Below are 23,228 nucleotides of genomic sequence, written 5' to 3' on the forward strand. Positions count from 1 at the left end.
TTTCAACTTCCTTACTTGCAATCAATAAACAATAATTCAGAGGCTGTTGAAGGGAAACTGTTAGCTAATGGCTCAGTACTAGAACATGGTCATGCAGATTAAGGCATTAATAACTGCTTTATAATGACTCTGTTGGTGTTAGGGTCGTTTTAGGTGCTGTTTTTTTTTGTCAGCTGACTCCATTTCTAAGTTAAAAGTTTCTAATTTTGTGCACTGTTCCAGCGACAGAGAGGCTCTGATAATCTTCATAATAGATGTGAGAATTTTAGCCCTAAACCTGATCCAAAATCACCGACATAGAACTCGGTGCACTAGGGCTGCTTAGACAACCATGAGAGTTGTTAGCTTAGAAATGGAGTTGGCTAATGACTATCTGCCCACATGAAACTCGAAAGCAAACTTCACATTGGCACATGTGAAACTTAGTGCAAATATGTGCTTTATAAAGTATTAACACAGATGCTATTGGATGTGTTGTGTCATGCAGGTGTATCAGGGTCACACACTGGAGAAGACATACCTAGGAGAAGACTTTTTCTGGGCCATCACTCCTACTGCTGGTGACTACATCCTCTTCAAATTTGACAGACCTGTTAGCATAGAGAGGTATGTAATCGAGCTTTGCCTATGTGTAATATCTGTCTGTGTGACATTTTTGTGCCTGTGTATCAATTGCTTTCAAATTATTTGGTGAGCATGCAAATACATGTACAGGATATACAATCGACCATAGCATTTGCACATTCATACGCAGAAGTGCCAAGTCTTTTCTACATTCACACTGGTTTTCATCCAGAGATTCAGATTCAGCTTCATTGTATGCGTGTGTGTGGAGTGTCTCCATAGGGATCAGGGTGAGCTAATGAGAGCGCTCTAAAATAAGCATTCTCAGGCCAGCCTCCTGCTCTTGGTGGAGCTGGGGTGGAGAGGGAGTTAGACAGAGAAAATAAAGGGAGCTGAGAAAAAGACTGACTGCTCAGAGCAGACCTGAAAAAGATGTTAACCTTTATTTTACAGTGATGATTCTTTCCATTGTGCTAACGTTAGGACAGAAGGAGCTGGTTCACTCTATCAGTCACTCACTAAGTTAAGTGGCAGTGAGTGAGTCGGAGGCTATCTGTCGTTCCACTGTCTGACTCTGAAGTGTTTTTGTGTCTGCATCAGAGTGACAACAATTACACTGCTCAGCCTCCTCTGCTGTGCTGATTAGAGAACGTCTTACCAGTAGGAAGATAAATTACCTTTTATGATCTGTCGCTAGCTCATTCTCTGGCTGTCGTTCTTGCATATTTCTTAATACTGCTAAGTACAGTGCACATCAGTGGTAAATACAGATTCTTGCAGACGTTGAACTGCATCACTAAAGCCTCGAGTACATTTCAGGTACCTCACTATATGAATGCTTTGATCTTCCAGCGGCCCTGAAATCTTCTGAGGTCTGTCCTTGGCTGTTTGCTGGTTAGAAGCGCAGAAATACTGCAGTTTTTAATGTTTAAAACCTGAAGCTTTGACCTGAATATAAGATCTAAGAAGCACTAGATGTAGTTTATGAAAAGATAGGCTGTGATATCACAAGGAGTGAAAGGTGTACGTATCTTTGTATAATAATTATAACCTTTTTTTTAATATTTCTGCTTGGAGATTTTATGATTCATCACCTATTATCCAAAACATTTTTCTTTAATTCCTCCCTCATTTTCCTCTAAAACTGTTCCTATTGTCCTATATTTCTTGAATACCGTGCTTTCTTTTAATCATATTAATACAATACTCTATTCCTATTAAATGTGCTAGTACTTTGTTTTAAATATATTTTCAGACAGAGCTGCAACAATTAATCAATTTAATGGTTTGACTAATTTTGTAAGGTAAACTAAAGTCAGATTCTCTGATTCCAGCTCCTTAAATTAGAATCCTATCTTGTGTACATTTTTCACCATTTTTAAAAAAAAACTTTTTATGAATCGGATAACTTGATGATTCAAATAATAGACAAATAATATATAAACAATGAATATCCTTGTTGCTGCCCTTTTTTGAATATTTCATATTTTGTTGTTTCAGCACTTGTCCATTCATTTAGTTCTTTTAAGGCACATTGAATGGCCTCTGTGTATGAAATGCACCATATAACTGCACTATATAACACTATATGCACTGTTTTTCTGCAACTGATGACAAATTGCACTATTGCCAAATCTGCTGGTGGTCATTTGCACTATTGTCCATACACACTCATAAACGGTTCCCTTATGTACCACCTTTCTTACTGTTTCTGTATTTGCACAACAACCGCTATTAAATAGGTAAATAGGTTTGATTTCTATCTTTTATATTCTATTTTATTTGATCTTTTATTCATATTCCTTTCAATCACCTTTTACTTGCATGGCATTTATTACTAACATGAGAGAAACATTTTAATCCCCTGTAAATCCTGTGTACGTAGTGAATTGACAATAAAAGAAATCTTTGAATCTTGAACATAAAAACTTTCCTTGCCATATTTCTGTGTAGCTGTTATCAAGGATTAACAGTGCATGAGCTCTTTACCATGTGGATGTTCAATTTAATGCTTGGGTTTATTGGCAGGTTCCTGTTTCGCAGTGGTAACCAGGAGCACCCAGGGGACAAGATCGAGAACACGACAGTGGAAATACTGCCTGTCTCGGTAGGAAAACACACGCTGACACAGTCTATCAGTCGTTTGTGGTGTGATGTGCAAACGGTTCTGATTAAATTACATTGAGTGCCAGCTCATAGGGACGTAACGTATTGATTATTATTGACAGGAATGTGAGCGTGTCAAAATCATTTGCTGTGCTACAGGCGATACATTCTTCCTCTGTGAACCACACTTCCAGTGTATATAGATGTCTTTAATTTGTGCCCATACATTTTACACAACTATTGACCTTTTACTGTATTTGTCTTTTAGGAAGCTGGACTACCGCCCAAAGACAAGTACAAACGAACTGAGGATCGCTTTTACAGAATTGGTAAGTGGTTTTAGCAGTTGCTGAGTATTGGATGCATGTGTGTGAGTGCAGACAAACACACTGAACACTGTGATTAGATTACACACTCACAGTATCCAGAGTGATACAACTAGTATGTGAATTTTTTTTCTTTTCTCATTCCACATTTCAAGCTTTTTATTTCCCTTAAGGCTTTTTTTGTGGGCAGAAGTATTTCTGTTCCTTAACTGGCAGGGGTCCAGTCTCTATGGATATGGCTTGTGGTGTTTCATATTTGTTTGCTTTTGTTTGAAACACACAGGTCAGTTTGAAAAAGGTGTGGCAGAAGGAGCTGTAGATCCGTCTTTCAATCCTGTCCTGGCACTACGGCTCTCGGTTCTCAAAGACTCAGCTGTGTGGGCCATCCTCAGTGAAGTAAGCCAATCATACCCTGCACAAAAAGAATTCAGAGAATGTAAAGTTTCTGGGAAATTAGTCTTGTGTTTTTTTCCAGAAAAGAAAAATACTGCTGTTATTTTAAGAGTGAGACCATTTACAAGACGTGTATATTATTAAAGAACATTAACTAGACTTAAACTATAGTTTTGAGAAATCTAGCCAATTAAAATTTCCTCAATACGAAATATTTATTTAACATTTTGTTTGTCCTCTTTCTGGTGGGGCTATTTTTACAATATTTGAATGATCTATTAATCTTGCTTGGTGCTTCCTGCTTTACTTGGACACACTTTCCTTGTTTTTATCCACTAACATGGGCTGTTCTCCTCTCTCCCTGCAGATACACATAAAGAGGATAGCAGGCTGACTGTTGCAAGGGGACGTATGAATCATGGCCCCTGGGGGACCAAAATCTCTAGACTGCATATGCGGGGCCTCTGGCACCTAGCAACCAGCAGTGAAGTCATTAGAGGCCACTAGAGTCGCTCGTCCGAGCTCGTCTGTGGAACGCCACCTCTTTGGCTTCGCTCCTCCAAATGTAACCTGTCATTTTGCTTCTCATCGATCGATTTCTCCCATTTCTTCTGCATCTCTTCCTCACTCTTGTGCTCTTAATTAATTTGTGAGAATGTGAATACTACTGTTTAAGAACCAACAGCAGAGTGTGTGAAGAAATCTGTTCCCGGCTCTCGCAGTGACTGTGTCATTCAGCAGCTTTGAACCCAATCAGAAACCGTTTGGATGAATACAGACAAATCCTCACATCTGGGGAGAACCAGTCAGCTGGCCACTGGTTAAGACGCTGCCAAATCCTTCTTTGTTACTCAATGCTGCCACCTTTGGGCGAGCTGGGGTATTGCACTGTCACTAACGCCACAGCAAAGCCCGTGATGATTAAGAATGTTGTCATCACTAATGACCAGTTGCTCTCTGTTCTCGTCTGAGATGTCTGAGTTTTTGATGAACACCAGCCCAAACAAAACATTTTCCTTATTTCCAGAGTATCATCAGTCAAATACTTCACTTGTCCTGAAACTCAGGATAAGTTCCTAAATCATGCCCATAGTCAGTCAGTGACGACTTTGACCACAGGCAAGATTCTGTAATAAGTACCACAGTACATCTAGAGTATAAGTACCATGACACCATATCTATGTCACTTCCTGTCTGACAGGCTGTGTATGACCTCAGTGTCCATTTATAGTAAACCAATCAGACATTGCCTTGGCATCATTGTCCTGAAGGAATATATTGTTATATTGATATATTATTACAGCTATGACGATCTATGAAGGTGATTTAATTTATTTGAAATAAATCTTTAATTTGTACAAGAGGTAAAATATATTTTTATTCTATTAAGAGATGTTTATGGTAGTTCAGAGTCTGTTTTATTTGTGTACGGTTTGTGTTTTTTTAAAATTGTACTGTGCATATTATTTCTTTTATTATAGCTACTTAGGAAGTTGCATCGTCTGCTGGAGCAAGTAGCTCGTCTTAGTCTGTACTATCCGTTACTTTACACCTGTAAGCCAACAAAAATTGTTGATTTTCACTGCTAAAAACTAAATTGTGAGGGAGTTGTGAATGGATTCTGTTGAAATGGATCAGAATTAGAAAAATGTGCCTTAAATCCAGGTTCCTTAAAATTGTCTCTGCAACATTATTCTAATGTTCCCTCCCACTTTTCAGTGCACCTTGTTTTTGCTGGATATAGTGATATTCTGTAAATAACTCACTGGCTATTTAGTGATGGGTAGTTAGGAACACTAGCTCTGTGTTATGCTGAGTTGAAGTGGAAAATAAGTTCTTTTGTTCCAGGTAACCATTTGAAACGGCATGATTTGCACCGCTTTTTTGCCTTTTTTCACACCTTTCACAATTGTACGTGTATTCCATTTTTCCTTAGGAATTGTTACTTAACAGACTTTATCTAACATGCTTAATTTATTTTTGTCTGGTCACATATCTATTTTTTTTTTTTTTTGATTGGACAGAATATTATGACTACTGATCATTGCAGAGTGCTCCTTTTTGTTGTATAATTTGGCTGAGGTAGTGTAGTACTTTCACTGATTGTAAATATATATATGAAAAAGTGATGATGAAAGTCATCTCTTTATCTCACTGTCGCTCTGCTTCTCTTAAAGGTTTATTGAAATTTACATGACATGTTTAGTGTTTGTGTGTGGCCAATGTTATGAGAGAAAGCTATTTTTAAATGTGTTCTCATTGTAGGCGTCTGGTTTATTCAAGGGGGCTGTGAAGTGCCTTATAGTGGAATTAAAATTATTGATCTTGCTTATTTGCTAGCATGATCATAATTTGTACTCTGTAAACAGTGTTTTCTCTTCCTGGTCAAGGCAGGCTCCTCCACCCCCTGATCAAACCATTCATGCAAGAACTAAAGCTTAACATTACCTCTTCATCCAATTTGTATCGTCTGTATTGGGATTTACAGGGTGGAAAATGATGTTTGGGAGTGGGAAACATACTTTAACTAATGCTAGTTGGCTTCTAACTTGTTCTGCATCCATGTTCAAGTTACACTTGAATGCATGTAAACAGCATGAGGAGTCATGTGATGCCTGGAGATGCTCTACTGTAAAGTGGATAATGGACAGGAGATGAAAAACAAAGCATCTATTCCCCTGCTTGACTACAAACTCCATACACCCATCAGTTCATGTGCCTTCATGTACATGTGTATGCCTGCCTCTGATACTTTTGACATCATTTTTCATGGACATCTTTGAAATAAATGACAAAGTGTTGCTATAAGTCATGTCCATCTTTGTGTTTTTTTTTTTTTCCTCTTTTTGTGTATATTTATTTCTTTGGGTCGCCACTCCATCTACATCACTAGGTATAATTTCAGTGAAGATGTAATGTATAACAGTACAAGCAAAAAAAAAAGTCAAACTCTGCAAATACAGCACACTTAACTTTTCATAAATGGCTGACGACCAATAAGAAGTAGTGAACACTACACTACCCAGCGTGCACCCGGTGTGTCATCTTATTTCCGGGTTCCCATCACGCACTGCTGGAAACATGGCCGTCGGCTTACATCAGAGATAACAACAGTGAAGTCTTGTAACTGGGCTTTGCCTCGCAATTTTACCTTTCTAAGAAAAAGGCTCCATCGTTAAATATAAGTAGTAAAGATGCCAAAATACTACGAGGATAAAGAAGAAGACAACAGAGCCTGCGCCGGAATCAGAGAAGATTTCAAGACCTGTCTCCTCCAGCACGACTGTGTTGTAAAGGTACGTTCACGGACATCGTCCTTTATCAGCAAAGTATTTCACACACACTCTTATAAACATGTATAATAATGTCCTGCGGAGGTCGAGAACATAGATATGTTTTTATATAGCTCTGGTTTAAGTTACTGTAGTCTACACTTATGTCAATTAGTTTACACAGCTTTTTGTTTCATAGCAGTTTTACCATCAGTGTACACCAATCCTATAAAAACACTAATACCACAATGTGAAAATTAACAACAAAACACTAGTAGCTAATTAGTGAAATTATTAGGTAGGTGACGCAGAAAGTAGCTGAATATTAGTGTGTTTGTCAGGTAATGTAGACCCAAGAATAGCATTCATTGCAACACACAATACAAAATACTTAGACATAATAAAGATACATAGAATAGAATACTGACACACAAAAAAAACTACTTAAGGCCTCACTGGAAGAAGTATTGAGATCCTTTACTTCAGTGGACTAAAAGTACTAATACCACACTGTAAATAAACCTGATAATAGGTACTGTTACTTAAGTATGCAGAACTTTGACTTGTACATTATTTTCAAAGTAAGAAAAGTAGTAGGCTTGTAATTGTGAAGGACAATGGTCTGTGTTTTACTTGGACATTGTACAGTATTGATGTTGCTACGTGTATAAGTTGGATTCTTACTGCTGTGGATGTTTAAGGATGACTGTATTTGAACTATTTTATATGCAATTGATAGTTTCAGCTAAACAATAAATCATGCTGTGACAGTGATTCCCAAAACATTTTCAGTTAAGAGAAATTTAGTGTCTCCTCCAGTCCAAGCTTACAAAAATGTTATGAATTTATATAGATCTAAATGCATGGATCTACATCTACATAGATCTTCATTTCTAATGACTTCCACTGTGAAAACACGCTCTTTTCAATTCATTTGTCTTTTTGTTTCTTTAGCAACCATTCAACTTTATGTCCTTTCATTTCTGTCTTTTAGTTTTGTTGCATCTTTTATTTAATTTATTTTTCCATTTTAGATATATATATTTGTAATTATTATTATGGCTGTACAATTTCCTCTGCAAACTGACTAAACAATAAAAACATCAGACCCATTTTGAGTTCCCAACCCTAAGTTTGAGAAACCCATTTCTACAAAATCATCATATGTTTGTAGTGTCTCTGTCCATTGAGAACCATAATAAAGTACAGTGCAAAAATCTAAGGCCACCCAACATGGTTTTAAAGAGGTTTACAAGATATATCTTAAGGTGGGACAGTTTTCAACCCAAAAAAGGCTTTTTTTTTTTTTTTTTTTTTTTTTTTTTTACAAATGTTGGGTTTTACTCAGAATAGAGAACCAGTGTGTTTTAATGGGTTCTTTGTTCATCACCAGGAGGGGAAGATGCCTAGTGAGTGTCTGAAGGAAGGCCACTGCAAAGCTCTGCAGACGTCATTCTTTGAGTGCAAGAGGTCAATGGTGAGTAAAGGAAGGGCAACATGAAGACAGACACTGTGATTCTAGTTTTGGGGAAGAGGAAAATGCTAAATAATTTAGGTTCTGCTTTTCATCTGTGTTTGAAAACTGAAGACACCAGAGGCTAAAAGAAACTACATTAAAAACATACACTGTATATCAAAAAAACAATGACCTAATCTTTTAAAATTTAGTTTTATGTGTATATAAATAAATTGAATCATATTAACTCTCACATGGGCAAGCCCAAAGTGGGCATCAGTAGAAGCAATACATTAGATGAAAGAAAGAAAATGAAGAAAGAAAATTAAATAATGGATTACTATGTGAAGAATGTTGGTTAAAAAAAATTTCTTTCCCTAAAATATGACTTGTAGTTTCCATTTTATTGCCCATTCAGGCTATGAATTTGACAACTTTTTTTTTTTTTTTTTTTTTTTTTTTTAAATATAGTTAATACTTTGAAAATGTTTTAATTTTTTTTTTCCATATTTTTTTATACCATGTTTTTTTGTAAAAATTAGGAAAAACTGGAAAAAGTTACATTTTTGTTGGAAAAAAATAATTATTAACATTGCAAACAAGTGAAATACATATATGAAATGCATAAATTAAATAATTCATAAGTAAATCATAAATTACACATTTTAAGTAGATTTAAGAGTCAGTAGAGGTTTACACATTTATTTCATTCATTGTAAACTAACATTTTAGTGACTGATTATCAAAACTGTGAAATGAATATTATTTTCCAACAAGACCGTGTTTAAGCAATCTTAAAGACAATATAGCTTAAGCAAAATTAATCAATTTGAGCAAAGTAACATACAAATGACAAAGTCTATTAGTTAATGTTTGAAGTCACATGTGAGCAGCTGACACACATCCCACCAGTGTTCATTTAAAGTTGTGAGTGAAATGACTATGACCCAGAATGTAAAAATCATTTGTGTTTAAAGACTGATCTGCGTCTGTCCTCCACTGACAGCTGGACACAAGGTCAAGATTCAGAGGACGAAAAGGATACTGAGGATCCAGACGACTGTTGATACAGCCAAGTTCAACATGGGATGAACAACGCTTCATTTATACCAACAGGGAGACCATTGAGCTTTGCATCCTCATTAAATGGACATAAAATAAGAAATGAGGTTGGAAAAGACTGTCAAGTGTAAAAAATTTAAACCCTGACACAGATATTGACATTTACCAAGTCAGCATCAGAATGGACGCAAAAAACGAAACTGGAGGCATCTGTGTCTGCAGCTTGGAAAACTTAATGAGTTTTTGGATTGTGTTGTTCTGGCCACTAGGTGTGTACTGTGAAAAACATGTATAAATAAACACATATAGTAAAATGCATTTGCAATTTTGAACTTTTATTAAAAGCATTAGTGTGTACTAGTTAAATTCAAACATGAGCCCCCAATGTCTGTTTTGTCATTTTAGAACAGGGGTGTCAAACTCATTTTAGTTCAGGGGCCACATTCAGCCCAATTTGATCTCAAGTGGGACCAGTAAAATAATAACAGTGAAAAAAGTAATATGATCAGGTTTACATCTACAGAGTTTCCTTAAAAATCTGAATAACATGAACAACTGGAATTGTCTTAAGAAAAACAAGTGCAATTTTAGCAATATTCTGCCCTGGTTTATCAGTTTATCATTTACACATGTGCATTACAACTTGCATTACAATCACACAAAACATTTTGTAACAGGCAGAATCTTCTTAAGACATTTCCGTTTGATCATATTTGTTAAGGTTATTTGCATTTTTTGTAAAAGTATAGTTTGATAATGTAAACATTTTCATGTAATTTTACTTTTTTACACCAAAAACGCAGAGAAAATTTGGGGTTGTCATTATTTATAGGTTATTATGATAATATTTTACTGGTCTGACCCACTTGAAATCTAATTGGACTGTATGTGTCTGTATGTGGAACCTGAATTAAAATGATTTTGACACCATTGATTGTTAACATCTAAAGTGTAATTTTTGCATTTCACAAATTCATCCCATGAGCCAGATTGGACCCTTTGGTGGGCTGGAGTTGGCCCCCAGGCCCCATGTTTGACACCTGTGTTTTAGAAGATACTAAGTCAACAAACGGTGACATTAATGCATCTGAACACTAGATGGCTTTTGCTATAAAACAGAATAAAAAATGTGAATGGTTCATTTGAACAAAAACACTATTATCATGATGAAACAGTAATGAAAACAATCCACTTCTGCCATGAGATCCTTTTGAATCCCTATAAAACTTACACATTAGACTTTGATATGACAGTGAATTATTAAAAGTACATTCTTGAGGTACAGCTTGAATTTCTTCCATTGTCAGTATTTAAACTTGTACAAAATGATTGTCTTGGTCCTCCCATTATAATCTGAGCACAGTCACAGCATGACTTCATTTGCACATATTACTACAATACTAAAATTTTTAGCTGCTTTCACATATCTGAGGTTAGTCAATCAGTCTCATTATGTTTAACGTAATGAGACAAAATCAAGACGGAAAAATGCCAATGAGGCCAAAAAAGTGTTGAGTATCATTAAGGTGCATTTCATTGGACTGTGGAAGTCGAAGCACCAGAGAGAACCCACCCAGTGATAGTGGACCGTTCCAAAGTGCTGGGAGGTGGGAAGTTTCCATCATCCAACGCCGTAAAATGCATTGGATACCCATCAAAGCTGGAGGTCCTAGTTGCAAAGTGGGGCCAGATCAAACTACCCTGACCTCACAGTGAATCAACAATGTGATGTCAACAACAACAGCAGCACATAGTGTGTAAGTATGCAATGAAAAAAAACACAGTGTATATTTAGTTCATCCATCGTTTCACCTCTACCATCTCACTTATTACCTCTGCCAAGGAGGTTATGTTTTTGCTGGCATTGGTTTGTCTGTCTGTCTGTGTTCAAGATAACTCAAAAAGTTATGGACGGATTTGGATGAAAATTTCAGGAAATGTTGATACTGGCACAAGGAACAAATGATGAAATTTTGGTGGTGATTTGGGGGGGGGGGGGGGCACTGATCTGCCTTGGTGGAGGTCTGCACTCTCCGAGTGCTTATCTAGTTTCTTATTTATTTATTTCATGTCTTATGTTTAAATGTTTTGTTTGTTTATTTATTTTTCTTTTTTTTGACGTTCATATTCAAAATAAATACATCATTCAATTTATGTATGTGAGAATACTGTACTGTTGACAGTCAAAATGCCTCTTCAGTAAGAAAGCCAATAGGAGCTTAGATCTGCGGTCCTCCCTATTTGTTGTTTATGTTCAACATGGGTCATCTGGAATGCTTTGTGGTGGGATGTAGTTAACTCCAGGTGGGATATATCCTACCTCCCAGCACTTTGGAACGGGCCATTAGGCCACAGATGGTTGGTTCTGCGTTCACAACCTAGATCTTTTTGCTGTGAGGAAACGGTACAAACCACTGAGCCACCATGCCGCCCCCGTTCATCTGTGCAGGTTCATATTTTGTAATTCAAGACCCTTTTTTTTTTTTACATTGCATTGATTTTCAATGAGACGACCTTACAATATCCTCAGCTCTAAGTGTTATTCACCATGTATCCATTATTAAAAAGAGCCTTCACTTCAGAGCGGCCATCAGCATCTCCTTTAATATCTCCAAGTTCACCTTCTTCAGGATGAAGGCCTTATGAGTCTTCTTCATGAAGCCCACAGTATCCACTACCATCATGCCCCTGGTGTGTGTTCCTGTCAGCTCTACACTAACTGGATGCTGGTCGCTTTCTAAGACGAATGCATCGTTGATTGCTGCTGCCATTGCGTATGAATCACATGAAACAAACCCTGGCCCGACGATAAACTCCTTCTCGAAGCGCTCGGTTTGTGAAACTTTGAGGCTGTGGTTGAAGATGCGGGCCATGAAGCGAGCTTTATCCGTGTCTTGGCTCAGCCAGGCATCACAGAATTCCTGTCAACGACATGAAAAACCAGAAGCTACAGTATTTCTCTATTTTGGTTTATGAATGATGATTAGTTTAACCCTGAGAGACCTGTGAACTATTTTTATGCTGATTTCCAAATGATTTTACTCTACATTTAAACTTTCTGAAATGATTTATCACAATTTATTATAATATACTCCTCTGCATTTTGCATTTTTGTCATTTGATTCTATTTACTCAAATAGACGTTCATAAAAAGTTTATTATATCAAAAAACAGAAAACTGAAACAAAAATGGGTTTTATGATGATACAATATTGCAGAAAATGACTGAATGTCCAAATGGGTCATAACTGATGCTGCTGAAAACCTGAGAAACTGCATTTTACCTGAATTATTTACATGTATTGATAGAATTAGTGGTTAAAATCTATTAAACATTTTAGATCCGTAATCCGTAGATGCTTTTCATTGCTGGTGCCAGTTTTTGCTCAATGAGGGTTAAACAATTCAAAATAAAGACAAAACTACAAGCATTAAACAAGTTTCAGAATCCAAAAAACAACAGATTTATAAGATTTGATAGAATATAATATGATCAGATTATGTTTAAACAACAGATTATTCTTTTGTTGACATGTGCAATGTGAACCCTTACCCAGGACAGCTTGTTATAACAGGTAAACTCCCAGCAGGCCAAGTACGTGGGACACAGGTATTCATTCAGGACAATGTAGGCGCCTTCTGGATCTGCAGCAAAATTGAACTCACCACACACCGTGGTGTTTCCTCGTGCTGAGAGTATAGACCATAGAAACATGCAGATTAGATACTGAATTAAGTATAAGTATGTGTATAAATTAATTCCACATACAATCAGCCAGAAAGCAATGGTTGCAGTCAGTTCAATGAAAGCAATGTGTTACACGTTAAAGATATGTCAGTGGCTACTGCCACAGTACTGTGGCACGAAATATGGGTTTGTCTATTGCCACAGATCCAATCAAATGTTAGCATTTGTACTAGAGCCAATTATGGATACTGTTGCATGAACTCATTAGCCTCTTGTTGCCACAGTACTGTGGTGATATATGGCATATAGTTCAGTGCATTCTTTTGTGTATTTTGCTACCACAGTACTGTGGCAACTGATAGAAGAAACAACAAACTAGTGATAGTATAGAATAGGAATTATTGTTTGAAATACTCTTTATGTTGTTTTATGGTCATCTTTGCTCTGAGCAAACATTACTGACTGAGCTAAATCTCCACTGTGTCTATGCCCGACCTATTTGATACCTGATTGCCTTGGTACTTTACGGGATGTAACAAGTTACCAGTCTAGACAAGATCTAACGAGGGCGCTGATTGGCTCTGTGGTAATAGACAAACTGATATTTCGTGCCACAGTACTGTGTCAATAGCCACTTTGTAAAGATATTTAGTCTTATTTCTGTAAAATATATGTTGCTTAGCTGCAGAGTGAAGACACTAGAGGTTAACGGTATGTTACTCACACTCTGTGTTGCCTCCCATGATGTAGAGTCCGCAGAGTTTGCTTGGGAACGAAGGGTCCATTCTGACCGCCAGAGCCAGGTTGGTGAGTGGACCTGTGGCGACCAGTGATACCTAGAAAAAAAAAACACACACACACAGATCTAAAAACAGGCACTAAACACACTTATTCACTACCACAAGCAGAACTCTCCTACACAGCTCACCTCTCCGGGGTTTTCGTTGACTATCCTGATCATAGCCGATACGGCGCCCTCCGTCTGAACCAGGTCCAGACCAGGAGCATTCGGGTCTGGAGCATCTCCCAGCCCGTCCTTACCATGAAAGTCTCCTGCATCAATGCATTTCCCAAGGATCGGCTTCTCAGCGCCTTTAAACACTGGGATCTAACACATGAAACGAGAGGCCAGTAATGGAAACATGTTCTTAAATATGTCATTCTGATGATTTTGATTATAATGTTGACCTGCACGAAGTCATGGATGAAACACTATTAGACTAAAATCTGTCCTTATAAACGCAAACTACATTGAACACAAATGCACAAAACAATCTGGATTTAATCAAATGAGCATTTTTAATGTTTTAATTAGATTGTCAATCGTAGAAATAAGACAAGGAATAATGTGTGTCATACATTTTTACTTGAGGAGGTTTTTTTAATAGCATTAGGCCATAACCAAGGAACAATTCTCTTTCTTCAGTGAAAAAAGTTGCTCAAATACATCTGCTTGACTTAAATAGGTCTTCTACAGTGAAAACAGCCACTGATGCTTTTCCAGATTGTCTGTTTTAGATCATGTGCTGTGAAGCATGACTGTATGAAGCAGCCTCCATGTCACATGAGACCAGTAAAATCCAATTAATGACAACCAAACACTGCTGATTTTTGAGCAAACACACCTACTTATTTTTTATTAAAGTAATGGTGGAAAAAGTATTTGAATCACTTGCTAACACAACATTGTGAAAATACTCTACTACAACTACAAGGTCTGCAGTTTGAATATGATCGGTCTGTAGTGACTTTCACCTCTTAATTTTTCAGTTTGCTGTTAAAGATTGAGGCCTTTTTGGTGTTGACATTTATGTGCAACAACAGATACAGTCCATTCAGCTGTATAACACAAAAATAGATGTTTCTTTACTATCTTTGCCATAAACTGCACCTATTTTGGTTTGTACAGTTATCTTTTAAACTGACCAACATCATACAGTGGTGGAAAAACAAAACAAAACAAAACAAAAAAAAATTCAATCAAAAAAAAAAAAAAAATTCACTTCAAACAAAAAAACCCAACATTTTCAATCAAAGAAAAAGTGTTTGAATGCAAAAAAAAAATTGAGACCCAAAAAAATTGCATTTGAACACTTTTTTCTTTGATTGAATAGTGTTTTTTTTTTTAATGAAGTGAGTTATTTTTTGATTGAAAACAATTTTTTTTGATTGAAGTCATCTTTTTTGTATTTGGACCATATTATGGGTAGGACATTTGTGTCTTTATTATTCAACCCCAAAAATATCACTTCAATCAAAATAAATATTTTCAATAAAAAAAAAAAGTAACTTCAATAAAAAAAAACATTTTCAATCAAAGAAAAAAAGTGTTTGAATGCAAAAAAACATTTGAGAGCCAAAAAAACACTTTCGAATACTTTTTTCTTTGATTGAAATGAAAAAAATTCTTTTGTTTTTTTTTATTGAAACATTTAGACACAAACATCCCACAGTGGCGGACGCTTCCCCATTGATCAGACGTGTTTGTGTGACAAGTGTCTACTCTAGGGTTGGGAATCTTAGTTGTAAGGCCGATGTGATACGCATCTTGATACAGCATCTCCGATCGGATATATTATAGATATGTGTGTGGCACCTTGCGATGCGATACGATTCACACCTAAATCACGATACAAAGTGATTAAGCACACTCTGATTGAACACATTCACTCTGGAAAAAAAATATGCCGTGCAATTCAATGAGTTTCATTATTTATTTATCAAATAAGAACATGACTTTTCACAAAGTGTCTTTAGTTCAGTTTCAGAACATGTGCCTCACATACAGTCAGTGAAAAAGTTAGGACTTTGTTTACAAAGTCGTTTCTCTGCATGCTTCTTGCTCCCTCACCGAATCAATTTGTAATGTAATGTATTTGTAACGTAGGTAAAACAGAAAAAGGTTCTGTCACTTTAAGAGACACCTGTGTAAGGTATTATGGGATGTACTGCTAGATAAGTATGTGACAATTTAAGGAAGTATCTCTGGTTTGTACAGCAGTGTTCAGTACAGCTGATAGAGTAAAAAGTAGACGTTCATTAACCACATGTGGTCACTTCCTTCTATGTCTGTCAGATTCACACACAGACGTTACAGTATTCATCTGCGGTGCTCGAGCCACAGTGTATGAGCAGAGCTCAGACTGTCGTGTGCGGTGTACACATCCACTAATCCACGGCGCACGTTAACGTGGGTCTGAAGAAAAGAAAAACTTTACCCAAATAAAGAGTAACACTTTTGAATAAGAGTAAAAATATATTCTATTGAACGGATCAAATTTTATTGATACAAACATTCAATAACCGATGCATCGCGATATCATCCCAAACTTTTCATTCACTCACAGTTTCTCTACCGGTGCACTCGGATCGTGCACGTGCGTGTCGGCGTATCGATACGTATCGGATAATCTTCCCATTCCTAGTCTACACCAATGACGTTTGACATAGGAATGTCTGTTTAGAACAAGCAAGTCACCATTTGGCAATGTACAGGTATGCGGTGAAAATCCGTCTTCCATCTCCATCCTATCAATACGCACAAACTTTTCAAACGACAGCATTTCTTTTCAAAAATACAATTACACTGAATAAAAAATAACTTACCTCTAATCTATTGCAGGTTTGTAGGACACGTAGTGTGTTCTTACACACATTTTCCACTGTGGTGTTTCCGTGAACGCAGGTGATGCCCAGAATCTGTACCGTGGGTTGGGCTAAAGCCATCATAATGGACTGAGCATCGTCCACACCAGTGTCTACGTCCACTAACACCTTCTTAGCCATGATGATCCCAGCTGTGCACAACCAGAAAAACACTCAATTTAATGCTGAAGTTGCTCATTCATAATATAGAAATAGTTGCTGATACAGATAAAAAAGAAATTTAAACACAAATGTTTCCACATTTCTTAATTATCACACTGTTGTTTCAGGTCAAATGCTCTTCAGAGTGTGTATTGGCAATTTGATTTAAAAAAAAAAAAAAAAAAAGTTGTATTATTAATGTTCGTTATCATTGTGGGGCCAACTTAAATGCTTGGATACTAGATTAGTGGTACATTGTAGAATCATATCACTTAAGCATTTTTATGTAATAAGTAACTACAAATTTAACAGAGTAAAATGTACCATATTTGCCTGTGAGATTTAGTGGCGTATTAAGGAACGTCAAATATTTCAATAAAAGTACCTCAACTTTGTACCAGAGAAAAATGGTTACATTTTGTTGTGCATGTTTGGATGGATAATATGGATATATAATTATCACATCTGTACAAGCTACGTTCTGCGGCTGCTTTCCCACAAATACTTGTTTTTTATGTTCAGGGTCAGTCGTGTTTCTTTGAAGGTGGAGGAATACCAACGTTACAACTGAATGAGACTTGATTCTCTGACATGTTGATGAATAAACGGAAATCCTATCACCAGAGGGAACATAAGCTAGTTATAATTTAATTCTCTAACAATAATAATAATTGGTAACTGCCACAAAGACGAAACATAACAAGAAAACTAACTAAAAGACAGCACACCCCATGGACAACTTAAAGTATTAAACCATGAAATAACAACAGAGTTGAAAGGAACAAAAAGACTGCCTTCACATTAGAGTTTACTTTAAGTACATTTTACTGACAATGTACTAACATTTTCAGGATTTTTACTTATAATGGAGTACTCTACAGTGGGATATTCTACTATGTATTAAATAAATGATGTGATACTACTTATATCTCTGCCAGAAATATATTATTTCAACACAAAGTTCCTACCTGCAGCTGAATGTGAGAACGATCTTCTTCTTTCAGTCTCTAAACAGCAATGGTCAGCTGCCCACAACCTTTGAGCAGAGAAAAAGACACACAAGTCAGTAGGAGGAGTTACATAATGAGAAGCAAAAGTCTAGATTAGATCTGCTTCCATTGGACTTTTCCACAGCAGGAACATTTAGACCAATTAATGCAATAAAACAACACCAGTGTAAAGTGAAAACACAAACAGTGACTTTGTTAAATGTAATGAGGGTTAATCTATACCATCTCACCACAGACCAACAAGCACCAAGAATAAAATTAGTTTATCAGCTCTGCACATATTTTGCAAATTCAGACTTTTGTGAATTAATTTCTGATAGAAAATACCACATAAGGTGATGAAATAAAAAAAAATGTTTCCTTTAGTTTCATTAATGATAAAATTAACAGGTTTGTCTCTGATTGGTGCCTTGAAGGAAAAACACCATCTGCACCTCACTACACTGATGCTATTTGTATAAACTATAGATAGGCATTTATGGTGCTACCAGTGTTACAGAAACAAGATTTAGACTCAAAATGTGTATTTGCCATTTGTGCAAAAACACACAGTCCAGGCACATAGGAAATATTGTGCAGGGCTGTCTTATAGTTGGGCTAAAAAAAAAAAGTTAAAAGCCAAGAGTAAAAACCACACCTAGTCTTAAATAGAAAGCGCTTAAAAACACTGTACAAGAATAATAAAAATAAAATAGAAAAAATATAACAAATAAATCCTGAATGCTGCAACTGACATGTGAAGACTGTAAATAGACAAAAAAATAAAACGTTCATTGAAAAAAATGTACACATAATAAACCTAATCAGTAGTAAACAGAAAGTAGCACTGGTATCAGCATCAGCCAAAATGTCATTTTAAATATATGTATTGTCCAAGGATTTTCCCATTGGTACATCCGTAGGCATGATATAAGAATATAGTAAAAAGCAGGGGTGTCAAACATACTACCCACAGACAAAAAACAACCACCAAAGGTTTCAGTCTGGCCTGTAGGATGAATTTTCAAAGTGCAAAAATTACACTGAAAACACAAACAGTCAAGGGTCTCAAACTCATTTTAGTTCCAAACTCTAAAATGTAAACAATATTATGCCTGTAAGTAAATGTTTTGTGCATTTGTAGATCCACTGTGATCTATATGGAGGAGAATTAGGGCCATTGGAAAAAAAAATACAAAATTAAGGTCCAATACTTTTTTATTATTATTCTGAGATAATTGTGACTTTTTTCTCAGAATAATAATATAAATTTAAAAAAAATATTGGACCTTAATTTTATTGTATTTTCCAGTGACCCCTAATCCTCTTCCGTAGATCTGTAATGCACATGTATAAATGATAAGATGAAGCATAATATTGTTAAAATGGCACCTATTTTTCCAAGAAATTTCAGGTTGTTCAGGTTATTTTTGTGAAAGCATAGTCTTTAAATGTAGACCTTCTAATAATTTAATGTTTGCACTAAAACAAAGAGAAAATTTTGGAGTTCTCATTATTTATAGACTATTATTTTACCGGTCCAGCCCACTTGAGATCAAATTGGGCTGTATGTGGCCCCTGAACTAAAATGAGTTTGACACCACTAGTTTAAAGTATTTTTGTAGATTTTGTGTCGATATACAGTATGTGGAGTCCCTTATACTGCTATCATGCCACCCTGTGAAGACCTGTTTCCACTCCCATGATTCCCCATGTTAATGATTGACTGACCCTGACGCTGAGACACTATTAGGTTTTAATCTGTGGTCTTTTTTTTTATCATTGTGTGTTGTGTCTTTTTGTTTTATGCATATTTATAGTATTTGACTAAACAGTTTCTATCTTATTATTTAATCATGCTTTTAGATGTAAAGCACTTTGGTCTTCTTCATGTTGCTGTAAAGTGCTATATAAGGGTCAAAACATGATATTCAAAATCTTTCTAACTGGACATTTTAGAGACAATCTGAAAGATTAGTGTTGCTAAATGAACCATATTTTTTACTTTTAAATTAATTTTTGCTTTAGTTGGACCATAAGGGATTATCCAAAACAAGGAGCTACTTTATATTGAAATAAATGTTGGAATGGCAATCAATTAAAGTTTACTCTATGATGGGACATTACTGTGTTTTGACTAGGGGTGTTAGAAAATATTGGTTCTGCAATATATCGTGATATTTCATTTCACAATACTGTATCGATATTAAAAAGTACTGTATCGATATTTTTAGGTATTTATTCAAATGCAGATATTGTGGAGGTTTATTTTTGTTTTTCTCTTTTGTTTATATTTTATTTATTATTATTTAACACTCTTTTATTTAATAATGTTAGTTCCTTTCTTGGGATTGCACAAAAATAATGTTCTGATGTTAGTTCTGAACTAATAGAATGTGAACATTTGAACAGGATCTTAAACTGTAATGTCTGTAAAACAAAATTTAAGTTATAAAACAGGAACATTTTGTGATATAACATTAGATCCTGTTGTGATCAAATAAAAATGTGTTCAGCATTTGTGCATATTTCTGGTGTAATTCAATTCTTCAAGGAAATAATCATTTAAAAAAAAGAAACAACAAAAAATTGCCTTTTTAACAGTATCATGATATATCATGATCTATCGTATCGTGATCCTAGTATTGTGATTTGTATCGTATTGCCAGATTCTTGCCGATACACACCCCTAGTTTTGACCCATAAATAAACTTTGATTGATTGATTGATTGATTGACTATAGTTTAGAGAAGGGGTGGGATTAAATAACGCCCCCCCCACTCCTTTTCGAACATGCAAAAGCAGTCAATTTATGTCATAGATTTTCATGTCATGTTACATTTTATTTTTACACAAATCCTACAGTGTGCCTTGGAATTTTTTTTTTTTTAAATCTTGCATGTTAATGACAATTTTTTTTTAACTACAAATAGATTTTCATGTTTTCTGGAAATCTGTTTTATTTTTAACCATTAACCCTTTCATGCATAGTGGTCACTCCAGTGGACAGTTCTTCTACAGCTGTTCTCTTGTATATTCATGGGTTTTGTTGTTTTAGTTCCATATCAGCCAACACAGTGGACACTTACGCACCATCCCATGATAATACACTGACATTCATACCATTACTGTAACTTTGCATTTCTAGATAAACCTGATCTGCACTAACATGTTTGAGTGTAAATCAATTGCTTGTTATTTTTATTAGACTGTAATTAACCATTTTTCTTAAACAAAAAGTTTTTTTTTTTTTTTTGCATATTATCTCCATAAAGTGAGTAATAACTAATATTACAGTATGTTAAAATGTGACAAAACATCAGATTAGCAGCATTAAAAAAAAATTTCATACTTTTCACACAGAGTATCAGTAAATACATGTTTCTTTGCCTCAAAAATTAAATGCATGAAGTCCAGCTGAGTGGATATTTTTGCAACTCCATGAAAAATAGGTTCATAAAACAAATTTCAGTTGCATTGTTTTTTTTTTTCATGCATAAAGAGGAAAAAACAGTCAGGAAAAATAACTTGATTAGGGTTAAAACACGATATTCAAAATCTCTCTGAAGGGACATTTTAGAGACAATTTGACCCACATTTTTACTTTTAAATTCATTTTTGCTTTAGTTGGACCACAAGGGATTGTCCAAAACAAGGAGCTACTTTTAATTGAAATAAATGTCGGAATGGAAACACTGGTCTACAATTTTTTAGAAATGATTTGCTTCAGAGATTAAATGTGCTAAATGTTATGTATTTTAATAAGATTAATTGGAAAATAAATGACAAAAGTGCCGGTTTGCTGATGTTTTCAAGGTATATGATTAAGTGTTATTACACATATATATTGGTTTATGTACATTTATATAATAGTTTTATAAATCTTCCACTAAATAGAACCTGTAAAGTGAATGTATTCTAATGTGCAGACAGTGTTTTGAAGTAGAACTTGTAGCTCTGAGACAAATATTCCTATTGAGTCAAACCCATTTTCTCGTTAATTCTTGAATTTCACATTTTGACCCAAGGCTGTATCTTGGAAAGTTCAGCCGACCAGCATTTTTTACTTGATTTTTCTTTATCAGTGACTCTCATGTGGTAAAATTTCATTACTTTTATTCTGGAAGCATTTTACTTGTAGACCAGTGAAATCAATTAAAGTTCGCTTTCTGACAGGACATTACTGTGTTTTGACACATTAAGGTTCTCATAATTCATGCGTGAAAGGGTTAAAGCAGAATTATTTTTGTTTGTTTTGTTGCATATTCAAAATACACTTCACTGAACCAAATAAAACAGCACAGCTACACTATCACAGGCTGCAGATGTGCACTTATTGTTGAAATATGAGGCCTCATGACTTCAGATCCCTATGTTTAAAGACTTTATGATGGCATAAAAGTGGCTGTACATTCTAATCATAGTGGGTATTCATGTAGAGGTTTTGTCAGGGACTATAACAGTTGTGGGTCAGTGTGTTGTGGTTCTGTTATACGGATGTCCCTGAACTACCCATGATCACCTCCAAACGTGTTCATTCAGACACAGATCAGGTCTAAGTCTGTTTTCACAGTCTGGTGAAGGTTACATTTACACCTGCTAAAAAGAAAGTGGAAACGACGGTAGCTTATGGAGACACAAAGTTTCAGTCTCACATACATAATATTACATTTAAGGAACAAAATACATTTAAACGAAAAGAAAGTACGACTCAAAAAGGTAAACATTTCGTCACTGAGAGGTAAATCTTGGACTAAATGCTTTCATTCGCTCTTTATTTTTCTTGTAACTTTTCAGCCTTACCTTCCCACAAATGGCTTAAAAATCCGACTTCTTCTTACTTCAACAAAACATCGGATGAAAACCGCCATGCACAGACTTCCTCAGGTTTTATAAGATATTTCTTAGAGGACGAGGTCTCTGTCACTTTCTTCTTCTTCGACTTTTCTACATTAAGTTACCGGCGCCTTCCGGATGTATTATCGCCCCCTTCTGGTCTAGAGTGGCGGTGCAAAAAAAGAAAAAAGAAATGCAACATCTTTGTAGCTTGATAAAAATGTGTGTAAAAATATTATTAGTCTTGCTGATCGACATCATCCTTATTCAAAAATCACCTGAGAATGACTTATTTGTGAACATTCATAGAATCTCATATGTTTTCCTTGTAATGTACCTAAACCTTTAAGTATAAGATCCTATCTATCTATCTATCTATCTATCTATCTATCTATCTATCTATCTATCTATCTATCTATCTATCTATCTATCTATCTATCTATCTATCTATCTATCTATCTATCTATCTATCTATCTATCTATCTATCTATCTATCTATCTATCTATCTATCTATCTATCTAAACAAACAAACAAACAAACAAACAAACAAACAAACAAACAACATTACAATAACAATGACAAACTCAGAGTAATATTATTTTATAGTTTAAGGTAAATTCACACCTCCGATAAAAATACAGACCAAAAAAATCATTGTGTGGTGTATATCATGTTACAAAAGCAATGATATAACAATTGTAAGATGAAGAAAAGAATGAGAGGAGCAT

At 35.4% G+C, this 23,228-nt stretch overlaps 3 protein-coding genes across 3 annotated transcripts in view; 2 read left to right on the forward strand and 1 right to left on the reverse strand.

Moving 5' to 3' along the window:
• mgat4a (alpha-1,3-mannosyl-glycoprotein 4-beta-N-acetylglucosaminyltransferase A) overlaps positions 1-6,194 on the forward strand; it is a 36,851-nt gene extending 30,657 nt beyond the window's left edge. Inside the window, exons 12-16 of the mRNA XM_030124994.1 lie at positions 488-606; positions 2,593-2,671; positions 2,939-2,999; positions 3,280-3,392; positions 3,757-6,194. Of these exons, the coding sequence (XP_029980854.1) occupies positions 488-606; positions 2,593-2,671; positions 2,939-2,999; positions 3,280-3,392; positions 3,757-3,783 (399 nt within the window). The 3' untranslated portion in view covers positions 3,784-6,194. The remainder of the gene's footprint in view (positions 1-487; positions 607-2,592; positions 2,672-2,938; positions 3,000-3,279; positions 3,393-3,756) is intronic.
• A 261-nt stretch (positions 6,195-6,455) lies between these two features.
• coa5 (cytochrome C oxidase assembly factor 5) lies at positions 6,456-9,494 on the forward strand. Its single transcript, XM_030124999.1, has 3 exons — positions 6,456-6,685; positions 8,055-8,138; positions 9,124-9,494. Exons 1-3 carry the CDS (start codon positions 6,584-6,586, stop codon positions 9,163-9,165), a joined length of 228 nt encoding a protein of 75 aa, XP_029980859.1. The 5' UTR covers positions 6,456-6,583; the 3' UTR covers positions 9,166-9,494.
• Positions 9,495-11,642: 2,148 nt separating this feature from the next.
• LOC115412312 (inosine-uridine preferring nucleoside hydrolase) lies at positions 11,643-22,594 on the reverse strand. Its single transcript, XM_030124736.1, has 7 exons — positions 22,467-22,594; positions 17,643-17,710; positions 16,474-16,664; positions 13,796-13,975; positions 13,592-13,703; positions 12,733-12,869; positions 11,643-12,100 (listed from the first exon to the last, which is right to left on the reverse strand). The coding sequence occupies exons 1-7, from the start codon at positions 22,532-22,534 to the stop codon at positions 11,753-11,755; spliced, it is 1,104 nt and encodes a 367-aa protein (XP_029980596.1). The 5' UTR covers positions 22,535-22,594; the 3' UTR covers positions 11,643-11,752.
• Positions 22,595-23,228: the final 634 nt, after the last annotated feature.

The sequence above is a fragment of the Sphaeramia orbicularis genome, chromosome 21 (genome assembly GCF_902148855.1).
Source record: "Sphaeramia orbicularis chromosome 21, fSphaOr1.1, whole genome shotgun sequence".
Taxonomy (NCBI): domain Eukaryota; kingdom Metazoa; phylum Chordata; class Actinopteri; order Kurtiformes; family Apogonidae; genus Sphaeramia; species Sphaeramia orbicularis.